General features: G+C 41.9%; 1 protein-coding gene across 3 annotated transcripts; it reads left to right on the forward strand.

The window, feature by feature from the left end:
• Positions 1-5,019: 5,019 nt before the first annotated feature.
• LOC139908948 (protein tyrosine phosphatase type IVA 3) lies at positions 5,020-16,128 on the forward strand. 3 transcript variants are annotated; one of them, XM_071895839.2, is made up of 7 exons: positions 5,020-5,395; positions 9,517-10,038; positions 12,158-12,315; positions 12,610-12,702; positions 12,848-12,978; positions 13,710-13,784; positions 15,786-16,128. In XM_071895839.2, exons 3-7 carry the CDS (start codon positions 12,208-12,210, stop codon positions 15,901-15,903), a joined length of 525 nt encoding a protein of 174 aa, XP_071751940.1. In that variant the 5' UTR covers positions 5,020-5,395; positions 9,517-10,038; positions 12,158-12,207; the 3' UTR covers positions 15,904-16,128. The 3 variants fall into 3 exon arrangements, with proteins under 3 accessions (XP_071751940.1, XP_078143322.1, XP_078143321.1); XM_078287196.1 differs by having other exon boundaries at positions 12,178-12,315; XM_078287195.1 differs by lacking the exon at positions 5,020-5,395 and adding an exon at positions 6,364-6,405.
• Positions 16,129-17,591: the final 1,463 nt, after the last annotated feature.

Genomic DNA, 17,591 nt, shown 5'->3' on the forward strand with positions numbered 1-17,591 from the left:
TTAGAACCAGTCAGTACTACTTTCAGTTTTCAATCAAAAGCCTGTCGTATTGTATAGTACAATCATATACTAAATAGTACTTGGAATCCACTATTAGTTTAGAATAATTTAATAAAACCAACCCAGATCTACCTTCATTCAATAACTTGCAAAGATCACATTACACATCAGTGGAAATTTATACAAAGAACAAGCTATAGTTCAAGAGTGGCCTCACACAATCCACAATATATTACTAAAAATATACTAAAAACCAGTTTGCTCTACCATCCATAGACAACATTACACAAAGAACTATTGCACTACACACACACACACACACACACACACACACACACACACACACAAACACAGATAACGGTGGTGATTTAACTTTTATACCATTCATTAGATAACTGCATGCATCCAGAATTCATCAACAGTTGTGGGAATAATACACATGAACAACCAGGAGCCTGTCTCACGGAGGCAGATTAGTGGGTTAGCGAGCTAACTCTGGGTTTAACCCTGGCTTTTCGGTCTCATGATGGTAGCTCACTTCATCGCCATGGTTACTGCACAGCTAACCTGCAGGTTATGTTTAGTAAAAAAGCCAATCAACTCTCTGGCATTACCACTCCTACAGGATCCTGTGAACTGGTGCACAGATAGTAAGAAGAGCCTTCTGCCGGGAACCCCCATGTTTTCCCCAATGATTTATTATATCAGAGATTTAGCATAATAAAATGTTTGTAGCATTTCCAAGCCATTTGCCCACACTCACTATAAAAGTGCATCTATTAAATAGCAGGTAGCTTAAGTGTGCTGAAATTCTTTCATATGATTCCAGAGAGTGATTGCAGATTGCAGTTGTATTCCCATCACAGCAGCCCTAGGGAACACGAGGACACAGGGCCGGTTTTAGCCTGCTATATTAGGGTGGGCTGGTAGAAATAATAGGTGGGCAACTTGGGCAGTAGGTAGCCCAGAGGTTAGAGAAGCAGACTAGTAGTCCGAAGGTTGCCGGTTTGAATCCCTGGCCAGATGGCACAAAAATCTGGCAAAATGACAGCTGGCAACCGGAGGGTTGTCAGAGTCAAGATCAGATGCAAGCTTGTGTTTGTGTATGGGGTGTTTGGATGGGTTAAATGCAGAAGATTAATTTCCCCATGGGGATTAATAAAGTCGTATTTTATTCTATTCTAATTTATAAAGAACAATTTGAAGCAGGGAAATTGGGAGGTAGTGAAGCAGCGTTTCTAAGTTTGCTGCTACCCTATGATTTGAGTCAGTGGAGGGCAGGTTGATTTACCCTAAAATAAAAAAATTCCTTCATCCAGATTTTAACATAATCAACTCCATAACATTTCTTTTCATTGGATGAGCTTAGTTCTCAAATAAAATTAAAACCTAATCAAGTGAGACTTCTCACCATAGCCAATATTTACAAAACTAGAAGGTAGTCTTATTCAAACTCAAACTGAAAAGTGACAAAGAAAACAACTAAATCAACTAACTCAAGCCTATACTCAAACTTCAATGTAACTATATACTGTGTATATATATATATATAAAAAAAAAAATATATATATATATATATATATATATAGAGAGAGAGAGAGAGAGAGAGAGAGAGAGAGAGAGAGAGAGCAGCGGTGGTCGAGCGAGCTAGAGAGTGAATGAAAAGAGGAAAGCCGGGGAATCAGAGAAATAAAACGTTATTTTCTGATTGTTTCACAGCGGTTACGTTCTAAAGCACAAATAAACACGCCCACACCCCCGCACACCTCCGCACAACCCTGCGGGAAGTGCCGCAACACCTGATTTGGTGTGAATACGGCCACACTGTGCAGCGGACGGGTCTGCTTCAGAGCTCTGTGTGTTTGTGCCTGAACACGACGAGAAGGGGGGGTGGGCAGTGGGCGACTTTGGAGGCGGGCTGTAGGCTGCCCACCCAATCAGAAGTTAGAAACGATACTGGTATTTTCTGTGCTATTTTTCCATTGGCTGAACAAAAAAAAATTGTTTTCTTAACTTTTGATTGGGTGGGCAAGACGAACGTTTGGGTGGGCTGAGCCCATAGCTACCACCGGCCTTGCGAGGACAACTCTCTGAATAGAAAATCTTTTCACAGCCTCAATGTGATGACACAATATTGCATCAATGAAAAGCATTGTATCAATGAAAAATATAGACTTGGTTAGAACCTGTCTGATTAGCCAAACTGCTTCAGAAACAAAACACAGACACATTGTCTCTCTTTCTGTCTTTCTGAACACACAAACACATGACTTGACTTGAGGTCAAGCAAGGTAAAGCTAAGGCCATATTGTTAACCATGTCTGGTATTTAGCCATGCTAGCACAGATTCCCATAGATGTTACACTGAAGGGTTTAATATAAGCGAACACGGCGATAAATAATCTCTATTCAGAGTTGCTACTTTAGTCCAAGCTCTGGCAGGCAGAGCCTCAGCATATCAAATTCACGATTCATAATCAATCTATGATGCAGAAACAAACTGTTCCGCTGGGACTAGGCTGAGTCACCATCATGCCACTTCTGGTTTATAATAAGAAGGCTGGAACACATTCTGGGAGAGGGATGCTATGCTGAAGGCCGTAGCTGGCAATATCTGCAGGCGTCACCCAAGGCTAATTCAAACCGGCCCAGCAAGGCGACCCGTTGCTTTCGTCAAACTGAGCGAGAGGCCCCGGCCCAAAGTGTCAGTCAGGCTCCTCAAAACAGCACAAGACTGCCAGCTGAGGGTTGACCTACAGGGTGTCAGCTCACATTTCCAGAAACCATTGCGACAACCAAGCCTAGGCCAGTGCACTGCTGCCTGTAACATCAAAACAAGAGGTCACACTCGTCCCAGGTCATACCTGGGAGGATCGGATGGAGGAAGCCAATGAGAGGAAGAGGATAAAGTATGAGGATTTGGAGAGTGAGTACGGCAGGCAGGGGTGGCATATACCTGGTGACATCATTTATGATGTGTCCAAGTATATCAGAGGATGTATGTATAAATCTAGACTCTGTTTCATGTACAATCAATCAATGTATCTGATTTGAAACCGATAGCTTTGCAGTTTAGAATGGAAATCCATGAGAATTACACCAGATGTGGTGTTGTTGAATTTGGCTCCCTTGTCAGTACTTGTCAGTCCATTTAAGAATAGGGCCTATCAGATGTCCTGGTGGCTCAGTTAGCTAAGGTGCATGCCATGTAACTGGGTTATCCTGGGTTTGAATTTGGCCTGGGAATTTAGTTGAATGTCACAACCTCCCTCCCCTAATCTTTCTTGTCTCTCTGCTGTCACCTGTCTAATAACGGCAAAAATGCCCAAAAATAATCTTAAAAAAAAAGAATAGGACCTATCAACTCATCTTCATTATCACTGAAAATAGAACAAAATATAAGGCTTGGCCATTGTTTGGATTAATTCAATTTGCTTTAATCCTATCCCCAGAAACAATCAATAAATCTTTCAATCAAAAGCAATCAAAGGGAATTGAATATGAATTTTAATTGCAAGCTTCCTGTCTGTAGCAGGGAAGGAGAAAGGTCACCAAAATGAAAATCAAATGTGGGATAACACTGGGCTATGGTACAAAAGTTAGATTGTGTTGCAATGCACATGCATAACAAACAGAGCTCAACCAGGATGGAATGTGAATATCAGTTTTTGAGGTGGAAACAGTCTTGATCAAGTGCCCAATTAAAACCCATTCAGTTTTTTTTGAGCCACAAGCAGGTTAAACACTTCTTCTGCTCAGCACTCCCATGATTCAACCTGTGAGTAAGTAGAAAATGAATGTAATATACTGTAATGCATTCCATTTGTGCCACAGCTAATTTTAGCTGGTCGGAGCTCTTTTCTTTGAGGCTCTTTGTGTGGGTGAGCAGTGATGTGAACCTTCACTGCAGTGTGATTGATAGTGAGCTGAGGCCCCAGATTATTCTGCTTTAAAAAGTTGTGCTAGTGGCGTCCTGGTGGCTCTCTGGGCTCTGATATATACCATGTACTTTCCTGTCGCTATCTACTATGTTCTGTCCAATAAAGCAAAATGCCTTACAATAATCCTAAAACAATCAGAACCAACCAGTTTTGCCACTACAACTGTGCAGATTTCTTGTAAGCACACTTCACTGGCTGCTAGTCTGACATATTTGTCCTACAATATTCACCTTGCAGTTTCACTTTGAGTCTTGCTAACTGCCATTCACTCATGGAATGGTCGGTGACTGCTCCGTTGAGTCCCTTAAAAGGAGCATTCACTCAACGGCTGATGCCTTACGGCAGCATCTGGGGCCCTGTGGCTTCAAGTATAGCTTGGCTGTAAAGAAATAAATTGGCTGGTAAAATTCTTATTCCACTTGGCACTATGGCCAGTTGAGGAGAAAGTTAGTTTCATGAACTGGGCCTCGGTAGTAAAAGCTTTGACTTCTCTAATCTGTCTGGTAACTCAAAGGAGCGTCTATTTTTAGTTGGTTCAGGGAGGGGAAGGGGGAGCGAGGGAGGTGGAGAAAACAAGAGCAGGTCCAGACAAAGATGTGGTGGGGCCAAATTGTTTTTCACAAATTCCTTTAGTCAAACATCAAAGAAACATAAATAAAAAAAAGACTCCTGTAAATTTAACTTGTCACCTGGGGCAGCCATTGTGCTCTAAAGCCGATCCTGGTGCCAGACCACAGAGTTATTGACTTCCTCAAAACTTGTCTGAACCTTGTAATCCTCAACCTAGGAGAGGAAGGGCGAGGAGAGGAGAGGAGGAGGAGGAGGAGGGGGAGGAGGAGGAGGAGGAGAAGGAGGAGGAGGAGGAGGAGGGGATAGAACCTCTTCTCGACTCCCCAAGTGCATAGGGGAGGAGTGGAGGGAAAGGAGTAGAGTGTAGAGGAGGGGAGGGGAAGGGAGTGGAGGGGGGGAGGGGGGGGGGGTGAGGCTCTTCTCCTCCTCGTAAGAGCATTAACTGTAGAGTGTTCTGGTGGTGACAGGGCTGTCAGGGTCAGATGGCTGCTCAGCCTGATTAGACCAGCTCACAGCAGATCCTCAGCCCAGCACACTGCACTGCTACAGCAGGGTAGAGCCACACTCTGGTCGACACAGCTCAGCCCAGGAGGAAGAGGAGAAGGTTGACAGTTCCCTGTTACAGCAGGGCAGAGCCACGGACTGCTAGATAATACTTCACTTTCTGCCGCCTGGACGGGTTCACTCCCCAGCTGCTAGATAGATCAGCTTCTAGTAGCAGACTTAACTAAAAGCAGACTCTGCTGGACTTCACTATAGCAAAGAGACAGAGGGACTGATTGTATTAGGAGATGACACCGAAGAGCTAGACCGGTCAATATTGGACCATAAAATCTGTGGTTGACAGAACAACAAAACAACATCTTTTTAGGCCACAACGACCGGTAAGGACAGCAATTCCATAGGCACATCATTCATTTTATTGTTTTTTTTGCCAGCAACATTATGTTTTTCTCACGATCAAGTAGCATTTAGGAAAGGTTTCTGGGTGCCTGCCATAGTGTTGTTAGAGCAGACAGACTTAGCAGCCAAGGGCTTGGCAGCAAAGTGCCGTCCTCCTTTCTGTTCCAACAGGTTTTGTAACAGTTGAGAGGATTACTTTGGTGTAACTGCATCAGAATAGCAATAGAGATACAAATATAGAGAGCAGCTATAGATACTCAGTTCTACAATAGCAGCATTGCTAGAGATCCAGTAATCAAGATTCAGCTATTACAGAGCTTCACTGTGACAGACAGTCAGTAGTGAGGATGACAGAGGTGTAACAGCACTAGAATAGTATTGGAGACTGTTGTTTCTGCAGGAATTTGATGTGTCATAGAATCAGCTGCTAATATAGATACAGCTATAAATACAGCTATAGATACTCAGCGTCTGCAGGGCTTTCTATAACTGGCAGTCAGCTGGTAGTGTAACAACACTGACACTGTTGTGGAGGCTGCTGCTTCTACAGAAATTTGGTGTAACTGACAGCCAACGGTTGGTGGATTTTCCCGTTCGGCAACCAAGCTGTTCACTGAGGTAAGAGGTGAGGTTAGGTTTACAGGAACAATTATAATTTAGGCATTTAGCATATGCTCTTCCCAGGAGTGACTTGCAGTTAGTGCTGCAAGAGATAGAGCTACAGGGAATCCACTTCTACAGGAGTTTACTGGAACACAGTAGAGGCTAATGTAACAGGATTTAGCCTGTTTTAGGCTCCTAAACTACTAGCCTGCCTAGTTATTTTTATTCAGCCTGCCTTCTCTTGACTACTAACCTACAAGCCTACAGTGTTATTCAGCCTATCCTACATTGCAGGGACTTGAGAAAACTTTGGCAACCTAACACAGACAGTCAGCTAGACGGCCAACTGTGGAACCACCTGTTTTTACAACTTAAACTGCCCTCTGAGGTAATGGGGAAGGTTGACTTCACCGTTTGGAATTACAATTACAATCCAGCCATTTCGCTGATGCTCTTTTATGCTTTCTACTTTTTATTTGAAGTATTAGACGTCAGCTAAATGCCTAAATTGACTGACTGCAATTGTACCTGTAACAGTTAGTAGTTATTTTGTTCCATGTTTAGATGCTTTAATGCCATTTTATATCTGGTCTGTCTGTCTGCGTCAGTGTATCTACTGTTATGTTCATCTACAACAGTGCCTGGTGGTGTCATGTTGCTTTGTGCAATATCTGTGTGTATTGCATACAACTTTGTCTCTGTGTATTTTTCTTTTAGCTCCAGAAGTGTTATCTGTCTGGCTTTTAAATGTGTGTACATTTTTAATTGTCAGTAAGTTTAACATCACGCTCAGGGACAACAGTGGGAGCTGGATGATACTGGCACACTGGCGCACTACAGAAATGTTGATGTGCACTGTCCCAGTAAAATCCTGTAAAGTTAACTAAAGTAGAATGAATGTTTTATTTACATTTTGAATTGATTGAATGGAAAATAATTGACCCCGACCCTGATTAGGGGTAACACGGGATAAATTCCTAAATATAGGAAGACAGCAAGTTCCTGGAATAGACTACACTCCTCTGGAAGAGTGAGTGACTATTTGTGTGTGTGTGTGTGTGTGTGTGTGTGTGTGTGTGTGTGTGTTTATGTGTGTATGTGTGTGTGTGCATGGTAGCTAAGAGGTGAGGAGGTGACAGAGATTACCCAGATTACCTCTGGGCTTTCTCAGGTTGTTTGTGTGAGTGTCGAGGCACGTGAGTGGGAGTAGAGTACTACAGTGCAACACCTCTCACCACCGCCCACCACCTTCCCCTCTCCACCTCTGCCCACTTCCCTCCTCCACCTATTCCTACACTACACTTAGCTCTCAATTCTCCCTCTCTTAAGCAAAATCAATTTGTATTTCCATGTGGATATTGCCTTCCTGCCAAACTGGTTATGCTAGAGATATAATCTACCTGCATTTATTTGATTGTTGGTGGTAATTTCCCTCCTTGCTAAAGAGGCATTTCACCCAAAATACATCAACTCATCAACAATTTGATGTAACTGATTATCCAGCAAAGGTGGATTTTTGGTAAGGTCTTTTCAATTCCTGAAAGAAATATTCACTGCAAGCCTACTAAGTATATAAAGCAACTTACTAACTTGAAAACTATATTGCCCCAGTAGTGTCCTTCCCTGAGACATGCTATTGTTCAGTTTAATCATTTCACTAAGATCTATGGAATCTAGTTTGTCTTTGGCTGGGGTGAAGGCCAAAGACAATTTACCGAACTAATTAAGCATAGCGGACGTCCTGGCCAAATTCTTGAGATCAGAAGACAAAGGGAATTTTCTGTTTAAAGACACCCAGATCCTTTCAAAATGAATGGGATTTTCTCTGGGCAAAATAGGTCAAAATTTGGAGTTTACCCTTTTTAGGCAAAGATGGAATATCCCACAGACATTTGTAAGATCAGCGTGATATACTCATGTCGGAGTTGTTCTTGCATCCCTCTCAGAGCATACAGACGTAGAAAGGTTTTCTGGCAGTTCAAGAAATCTTTATAGCTCTTTTCATCCTCAGGAGGCTTTGAATTGAATCAGGAAGCAAAGTCTGAGCATTTTTCTTATTGCCTGCATGAAACAGAGCCTGGTGGTTTTCAATCTTTAAGGCCCTTTATTGCATTGTCTGCTTATGCAAGGGTGATTTGTGTTGTTGAAGACTGACATCTATACTGATATTTCTGGATCGAAGCTGCCAATATTTTGTGGCAATTTTCAATATCCTTAAATTTGATATTTAACATGCCAAATATTTCAAGTATTCAGTGTTTCAACTAGAAATATACTCTTAGCATTGTGGAAAAGCCTCTGAAACAGCATTCAGACCATCATTTAGACCCAAATACTCTTTATTGGAACCCAGGATAATTATCACATTAGAATAATTTCAGGTTAAGGACTTACCATAGACAACCAGTGTAGTATTGATCAGATATACAATAAATATGCAATCAAACAACCTGCATTATGTCCATTCTATGGCAAATTGATTTATCGGTCTAACCCCAGTCTATAGGGGGATCAGCACTAGCATACCTGAAGTGACTAGTGAGATAGACTTCCATTTTACCTCCCCATACTGTTGTGACATTGACATAGTACAGAGTTGTGACACCAAGACAGTTTGTGTTCTTACCTCCTAGATCTCATTAGACTCAGTGTTCCTCTAGTATGCTGAAAATCCTCCTAGACTAGTGAGCTAGACCACTAATTTTCAGACTTTGTCTCAAGGGAAATGCTCTTTAAAAGTATTTTTTTTCCAGACCAAATTTAATTTTGTGGGCTCCTGTGCAGGCTAATCTAATAAAATGTCCCATTTGTTGTGGGCCACAACGCGCATTAGATTCTGGCTCATGACCTACGTTGCATCTCTCATCTCTATTCCAGCTTTCCAGTCTCTCCCCTGTAAGTAGGGACATCTACAGTATGCCCTTCAGTTGTTTCAGTGGCAGAACTCTTTAATATACAGTATAGCATCAGGTTTGGTTACTGTGAAAGTCGATTGTTTACTCTCACTGTGTGTCTTGCACATATCAAAGGTCTTGAATATGTTTGCTGGTGGTCCTGATATTTGTCAGCCATTGGATTTGTTAATTTTAAACTTAATTTTAAATGATTACAGTTTGTTGACTTATCCAACAAGGGCCAAACAACTTGCAAACATCTGTTCAGTCTCTTAAGTGATAGGTAGCCAAGCTAAGACTGAAATGTCTTTAAGCCATGTTAAACCTCTCTAATATTTTAATCTTTTGCACATTAGAATTGGGTTTGGTAGATTCAAATAAAGCATTTTGTGTGTGTGTGTTTGTGTGTGTGTGTGACGGCTGTCATTGGTAGCCGGGCCGGCCATATGCTGATGTAGAGGTGCAGAAACACTGGGTTACTGAAATCGATTAGATGGATTCAAATGAAGCATTTAAGATTTGTTTATTTCCTACGGCTACGCTGAAAGTTGACTGTTTAATCAGTATGTTTTTTTGTTTTTTCTGTGTGTGTGTTTTTACTTTAGACCTGCCGGTTGATGGAGTTTGTGCGGCGGAGTGGTGACTACTGCCACGCCCAACACATTTAGACACGCCCCCACCTGAGATGAAGCTCCACCCTGCGGCCCTGGGTCCCTGAACGACCTTTGCCCTTTGCCCTCTGACCCACCCAGCTCATGGGGTAACCAGTGGAGCCTAGCCACTGGAAGCTAACTGGAGAGAAAAAGAAAGACAGAGACACAGAGAGAGGGAGAGAGACAGAGAAGGACTAAAGCAACGACAGACAAAGAGATAAAGAGAGAGAGACTGACGTGGGAAGAGCCGACACACTGCAGCCTGCTGGACTATAGGAAGTACTCCACTGATGGGGTAAAACACTATTCAAGACAGGACCTCAGAACTGGGAAAATATCTTAAACGGCCATAAACATTTCCTGACAGGTGGTTCCACATCAAACAGGAAGTCCGGAGTCACCTGCAGCACTGATCTCCCTGACTGGGTGCTGGAGACAACAGCTAACTGCTAACCGCTACAGCTGAAGCTAAAGGTGAGGGGTGACTGGTCACCAGACCTTGACTAAATATAGGGATGCACCAATACTTTTTACTGCCGCACTTAACTGACATGTTCTGACATTCTACATGTGACTGTTGTTATTTATACTTTAGTATTTTAGAAGTTATGTGATACCAGTAGTTGTAATAACTGTTGTTAGTGTCCAAAATTAACTTTTTGTCACCTGCCAAGGGCTAAACTAAAAAAATATTACCGGCCAAGAATATTTTTGTAGCCTACTGCCTAAAATAATTAATATACATTTTTATTATAAGTAAGTCACCCTACCCATTTTCAGTGCCATTTCATATATAGAATGGGGTACTGTGTATTAATTTAAAACTTGGATCAAGTTTCATGAAGTGCAACAGAATTCAAAGTGAGCAGCCAATCAGCGGCCTGTTTGATACAGAGCCAATGATGTGATTGACTGATGGTCAGAGAGAGTGTACAGTGAGGGACAAAGTTAGAGATTCCTTTATCTGAACTCAACAAATAATGCAATAAGAAAACACAATCATGACCCTGCTGACATTTACAGAACAGAATACATCAGTAACAGTAAATACAGAGTAAAACTATCAGGACGGGTCAGGTGCGGCTCTACTGTTCTCACTCCAAAACTTCACACTGCACTATAGGAACCTCTCTGTGGACATTCAGGGAAGTGTAACCTTACATTACAGTACTGTGAAATGGATAAGCAATATGGCCCAGGATAATATGAACATTAGACATGGCCTTCTTATTGTACAGTTCGTTCAGTCGCTGAAGGTTATACCCAAAATTGGTACTAGCTTATTTGATCCTCTTTAGATTGTTGTCTTCCTCATCTGATTCATTCCTTTAGCGGGGTGTGAGGACTCTATTGTATAAAAAAGAGAGACAGAAGCATCTTGTCACAAACATGAAAAGACTTAAGCTTATGTAAGAAGTACAGCCTCAATTAGGATTGTTATAAACCTGAATACTCTTTTATACACCTCCAGTTAAGCTTGCTGACAGAATAATACCTCTCCCTGAGTGGTTTCCTTTAGCCTGGTATCACTCTGACAGCACTGATCAGTGTTGGTGTTGTTGCTTCTAACATCATCTAACTAGTTGTGTACATATCGAAGGTATGTGAGGCGTGCTTGGCTTTTCCTCTCTTGCAAAAGTGGTGTGGCCACTTTAAGATCACTGAAAGGCAAAGTCAACTCTGAACTATACTTCACATCCCTGGAATTCCTATTATCTTAAACAGATGAAACATGAGCAGCAAGCCTCCTGCAAAGCTACAGAAACCAGTCAACAAAAGACACTCCACTGACAGTAAATTGTTGACTGACCTTGTCATGTTTGTTTTAATTTTACAGCCAAATGAACTTTATTTAAGTGTAATATTAATGGTTTTTAAATGCATCCATATCAGTAAACATTTGCAAATCTAGTCTTAAGAGTCCAACATCATAGGAATACCTGAAATCTGTTTTAAGATTAATTCCCCCCCCTTTCTGCAGTATCATGTACTGTTGTCCCACTACTGGATTTGCTTTTATTCAAAATGTATCGTCTGATATTTTGATATATAGACTGCCAGTTTATATATCAACTGACTGTGTTATGAGATGTCTTGAGATTGTAAAAGGTTTGGTCTAATTTTGAATGTGAAATATAAGATGATTTAATAATTATGTGAATAAGATCATAATTAATACTTGTATGAACATATCCAAACCAAATTATACAAACCTATCAAAAGGATGTTTGGTATTCAACATGTGTAACCATGAGGGGGCAAGCTTGCAGTGTTTCAGCAGGCCGTGCTGAAGAGGCATCGAAGATAGAAGATAATGACAGTGTGTTTGGCAGCGGTTGAGCCGAATCTCGTGCTTTGTGTGTGTTGTAGTCCCACTGTAATAAACAGTGAAGTAAATCACACCTAACTTTTGAGTTAAGTTAGATTATGAAGGTTCAGAAAGTTTTATTTTCCTTCATCTGATACATTTTAGATTGTGTGTACAAGTGCCTCAGTAGGTAAATCAGGTGCACCTAACATAGCTCAAAGATTTGAAACCATGTTCAAATTTTCTTCATATGTTTCTCCTTGACATTGGGCTTGTGGCTAACAGCTAACTGCTGACACATAAAGGTCAGAGGTCATCCTGAGAGTTCAAAGATCATGACGGCCAACATGAACCGTCCAGCTCCAGTGGAACTCTGCCACAAGAACATGAGATTCCTCATCACACACAACCCCACAGACAGCACGCTCACCTCCTTCATAGAGGTAAGAAACGTGCGTGTGTGTGTGTGTGTGTGTGTGTGTTTGTGTGTGTGCATAGCGAGACTACCGGTAAAACACTGAATAGCTTCATAAAGATAAGATATCGCTACACACACATACACTCTATGAGATCTGGCTTCTGATACATTTTCTCCCCAAAGTGTTTCAGCCAGATCTTGTGCTACTTTCCCCTGGTAATAACATGCAACTTAAAACAGCTAATAGACATTCCACTGCAGTCGAATGTTTCCACACACCCTTATGTTGTGGCTTTGTTGTGTTGTGTTCCCCCTGCAGGACCTGAAGCGGTACGGTGCCACCACGGTGGTTCGAGTCTGTGACATCACCTATGACAAAACACCGCTGGAGAAAGACGGCATTACTGTGGTGGTGAGGACACACTACACACACACACACACACACACACACACACACACACACACACACACACAGAGAGACTAGACGCAAATATACAATTCTATGACAAAACACAGTTAGAGAGAGAGACAGGATTACTCTCCGGCTTCTCTTTCAGGATTGGCCGTTTGATGACGGCGCCCCGCCCCCCAGTAAGCTGGTTGATGATTGGTTGAGCCTGCTGAAGAAGAAGTTTCAGGAGGATCCAGGATGCTGCGTGGCTGTTCACTGTGTGGCTGGACTGGGGAGGTCAGAGACATGAATCCAAACAGAGAGAGAGAGAGAGAGAGAGAGAGAGAGAGAGTGAGAGAGAGAGAGAGTGAGAGAGAGAGAGAGAGAGAGAGAGAGAGAGAGAGAGAGAGAGTGTAACACACACATATTTTCACATTAGGGATTAACACATCCATTCTGCAAAGAAAAACCTGAAAAAATGAAATACATGCAAAAATCTGTTACAGAGGTTTCATGTTTCTTGTGTAAAACTAGGTCAGACCAGGTGGAGCACATTTGCAACATAACAAAGAAGTTAGTGGCGCGCAGGTTTGATGATTTAAGATCCAATGCCTGTCATTGCAGTTCTAGTGACATTTTTCTCTCTCTTCTGCATCTAACTCTGTTAGCATGGGAATAAATGACTAAACCTTGAACAAAATCATTAGCTGGAGCCTGATCCTATTTCCAGAGCAGCATTTCTGATTTCTGAAGATGCAGAAAAACGATTGTTGTTTTGACATGGACACCAGCAAGTGATGCCACATGCCATATCATTTCAGGGACTGCTTACACTAAACTTAACACTTGCACTTGTTGATATTATAGATCAACAGCAACTAACTACCCACCACCAGTCACCAGCCCCAAGTTTTAGACCAGGAGGAGCAGGACACCACAGACACAGACATGACTGTGTGTGTGTGCGTGTGCGTGTGCGTGTGTGTGTGTGTGTGTGTGTGTGTGTGTGTACGCACGCATGCATGCAGGGCTCCTGTGCTGGTGGCTCTGGCTCTGATAGAGAGTGGGATGAAGTATGAAGACGCCATTCAACTCATCAGACAGTAAGGACATTTATACACTACAGCCTGTGAATTTATCTTCATGTAGAAATAACATCTTATAAAACATATGGAATAACATAGAAGCATATGGAAGAACACTTTCTATGCCATATGAATATATCTTTATACAGTAAGGACACTTTATATGCTACAAAAAAAATCTTTATACAGTAAGAACAACTTAAACAGTACATGAATGTCTTATGTTATCTTAAAATACTCTATATAATCTATATCTATAATCTATAATCTATAATCTATACTCTATATAATATAGACAATTTTTTATGGTATATGAATGTATCTTTATATGGAAAGCACAATTTATACACTATATAAATGTGTTTTTTTATAGTAGCCTAAGACCACATACTCCTTTTCTCCATTTTCTCCATTCTCCAACTGATGTAATTTTAGTGCAATTTCAATTTTAGTGCAATTTACTAACTGTCCAGTTTGGTGCCAGAATCCACTGTTGTGTATGTGATGCAGATTGAAGAACACCAAATAATTCTGACCTCTAGAGAAGTGACAAAAACATAGCACCCATGCTAGCCAATCAGTCTCTATCTATGGCTTTACACTGAATGGACAACATGTTAGGCAAACCAACTCTTTTCATGAAGTCCACTGATGAGGTGAATTCAGGTAAAACCCATGGGCCCTTATTGATTTCACTTATTAAATCTCTACCAATCACAAAGGAGGAGATGTCGATAAGAAGCATTTTTAAGCTTTGAGACAATTAAGGTGTGAATTGTGTAAAAAGGGCTGAAGCTCAATATCAGGAAGATGCCCCTAATATATTGTACATTCAGGGGCGAATTCACAAAGAATGGATTGCGGCCGCTAATAGCACCATGAATTGCGTATCATTTGCAACCGCTATTTGCTCCGTCTCAAGGACCGATTCACAAAAGATATTGCGCTAATGATATGCCAGCGCAAACACGCCCATAACCTGTTGCAACTGAGTGCAATTTGCCCCTGTTTTGCGTCTGATTGCAATTGCCAATGTGGCAAAGTATAAACGTTGCCTTTGTGCGAAGAACACAGTAGACAGGACAATGGCAGAGAGAAAGAGAAAAATGAAATTTTTAGACCGCGAGCTGCAAGTCCTGATGGACGAGGTGCAGAGGCATTCCTCAAAACTTCAGGCAGGAAATTTAACCGGGACTGCGAGAAACCATATTTGGGATTTAATATCCCAGTCTGTCAGTGCTGTTGGTGTTTCCAAACGCACCTTCAGACTGCAAAAGAAGGTGGCATGATTTGAAGCGGAGAACAAAGGAGAATGTAGGGGAGCTTTATTCATTTATTTTTCATGACACAATTGCATCCTGTCACTGCATCCTTTGTTTATCATTGCATCTCACTGCATCCCAAAATAAACTAGAAGGGCACTCGCGAGCGCAGACCTCCGCCAAGGCCAATCCAGTCTTCTATGATATGCAAATGTGCAAGCGCAACCAATATACGGAGCCGCTCCAAAATTTAATGGGTTCTTCCTTGGCCCGTGCTACACCCTTCCACGAAGTTTCATGAAAATCGGGCCAGTAGTTTTTCCGTAATCCTGCTGACAGACAGACAAACACACACACAAACAAATGGCACCGAAAACATAACCTCCTTGGCTGAGGTAATACTGTAAATGAGTTTGAGCGGGGCTGTCTGTCTGGCTGGCTAGAAAGGGGGCAATTTTGCACCAAATGTATGCATATTACCTAATTTAAATACGTGCAAATAGCACAGGAGCACCGAGACGCTATTTGCGTGGCAGCGCAGTTAGCGGGGCATTTCACCCTTTGCGAGTGCTTTGTGAATTACACGGTTTCTTTTTGTCTTATTTGCACAGGTTTAGCGTCAGCAAAAGCCGCGCAATCCTTTTGTGAATTCGCCCCTCAGTGTACAAACACAGAAACAATAAAAGGAGCATTTTAAAAGGGAATACCACTGACTTCCACCATTGTTTGTTTGTGTCTGTGTGTGTGTGTATTGTAGGAAGCGTCGAGGGGCCATCAACAGTAAACAGCTAACCTACCTGGAGAAATATCGCTCCAAGCAGAGACTCCGCTTCAAAGACTCTCACACACACAAGAACAAGTGTTGCACCATGTGAACACACACGCACGCACACGCACACGCACACACACACACACACACACACACACACAGACGAACATCTTCTACCCCTCAACACATGCTCTCAGGAATCCAACCATAATAGCCTTGTGTCATTTTCACACACACAGATTTACATACATACTTTCACTGATAGCGGGCTTTCACTGCCCATGTGAATTGATTTGCGTGGGGAATTTCGGGTCGTTTATATAGTAATTTCTGCCCCTCTTTCTCCCCTTGTGTCTACTAATTTCATGTCTTTTTCTTTTAAAGATTATTTTTATGGCATGTCTGCTTCTTTAGATAGTTTACAGTAGAGAGAGACAGGAAAGATGGGCGAGGGAGAGAGAATGACATCAAATATTATTCTAATATTTTTTAAAGCTTATTTTTGAGGCATGTCTGCTTTATTGGGTAGAGTGGTAAGAGGCAGGAAAGGTGGGCGAGGGAGAGTGAGGATGACGTGTTGAGGGTTATGAGCATGATTCAAATCCACAGCATCACAAATACTGTACATGGTATGTGCCCCAGTCTGCTGAGACACCTTGACACCTGCAAGGATTCAGGTTTGACTTGTATGGGTTTTTGAAGGCTGATACCTGGTAGGCCCTTTAGGCGATATTTTGTTTGTTTCACACACAAAAATTACAAACATTCAGTGGTTTCCCTTGGAATTGTATTCTTGGCAGGGTGGAAAAGCCCATGAAACAGCTTTCAGACCATCTTGGGACACTAAAACTCTCCTTTGAAACCCATACAAATGACCTTCTTTTAGGTAGGTTGGCAGCTCCGTAAAGGATAATATCGGTGTTTTTTGAAGTGTGTGCCAATTGTCTATTTTGCCCCTCTCCTTTACATTATTCCTGCTGGTGTCTGCACACAGCGTAGTTGGGGATATCGGGGCTCGTTTTCCTCCCTTCAGAATCAGCCATTCGCTGCCATCGCTTCGCTTGAAAAACAATTTCCACAGACTTGAAAATTACCTGAGCCAGATAATCCTTCACTGTAAACATAAAGCCGTAATTTGGTTTTGCCTGGGCATGCATTGCAAAATGACTGGGAGATGTAAACTAGATGTAGATGGTAGTAAATGGGCTCTAACTCTAAATGACACCGGTATTCTCCTTTAAGGCAGGGTGACCCACCCCACCTAGTCAGTGGTAGGGGAAACTCATTAAATGAATACATAACGTGCAAAGAAAAGAAAAGTCATTGCAGGTTTTACAAACTGTTTTTAAGTAGCTGTGGTCAGGGAGGAACCTCCATCATATCGGCGGTGGACGATACTGACTGGCCAATATCTGATATTCAATTAAAGGCCAATTTGGGGCTAATGTATCGTAAGAGATGTAACTGCTGTGAGGTCGAGGATTTAACTGCTGTTACTGTACATCATCACATCTTTCAGAATAGGTTATATGGACTCATCATACACATTCAATTACTTTATATTTAACAGTATAACATACTGTACTTTGTCTATGGACTGGATTCGTATTGTTCCGGGTCCAGACAGCCACATATTCTAGGATCATAATACATGCAATGTTATTAAATTTCACATGAACATGCATAGCACAACTATCTGAATTCCCCGTTGCCATGGTTCCATGGCATCAGCGCTCATCTGCCAGCAGCCGTCTCTTCCACCGATCCACCGGACTGTGAGCCGTCCAGCTGTGA

Source organism: Centroberyx gerrardi, chromosome 12, assembly GCF_048128805.1.
Source record: "Centroberyx gerrardi isolate f3 chromosome 12, fCenGer3.hap1.cur.20231027, whole genome shotgun sequence".
Classification (NCBI taxonomy): domain Eukaryota; kingdom Metazoa; phylum Chordata; class Actinopteri; order Beryciformes; family Berycidae; genus Centroberyx; species Centroberyx gerrardi.

Bases quoted from the DNA above. Each gene is read 5' to 3' on its own strand.
- LOC139908948 (XM_071895839.2), top strand. From the start codon at position 12,208: ATGACGGCCAACATGAACCGTCCAGCTCCAGTGGAACTCTGCCACAAG. The intron at 12,979-13,709 runs GTCAGAGACATG...GCATGCATGCAG, and splicing joins TGTGTGGCTGGACTGGGGAG to GGCTCCTGTGCTGGTGGCTC. The intron at 13,785-15,785 runs GTAAGGACATTT...TGTGTATTGTAG, and splicing joins GCCATTCAACTCATCAGACA to GAAGCGTCGAGGGGCCATCA.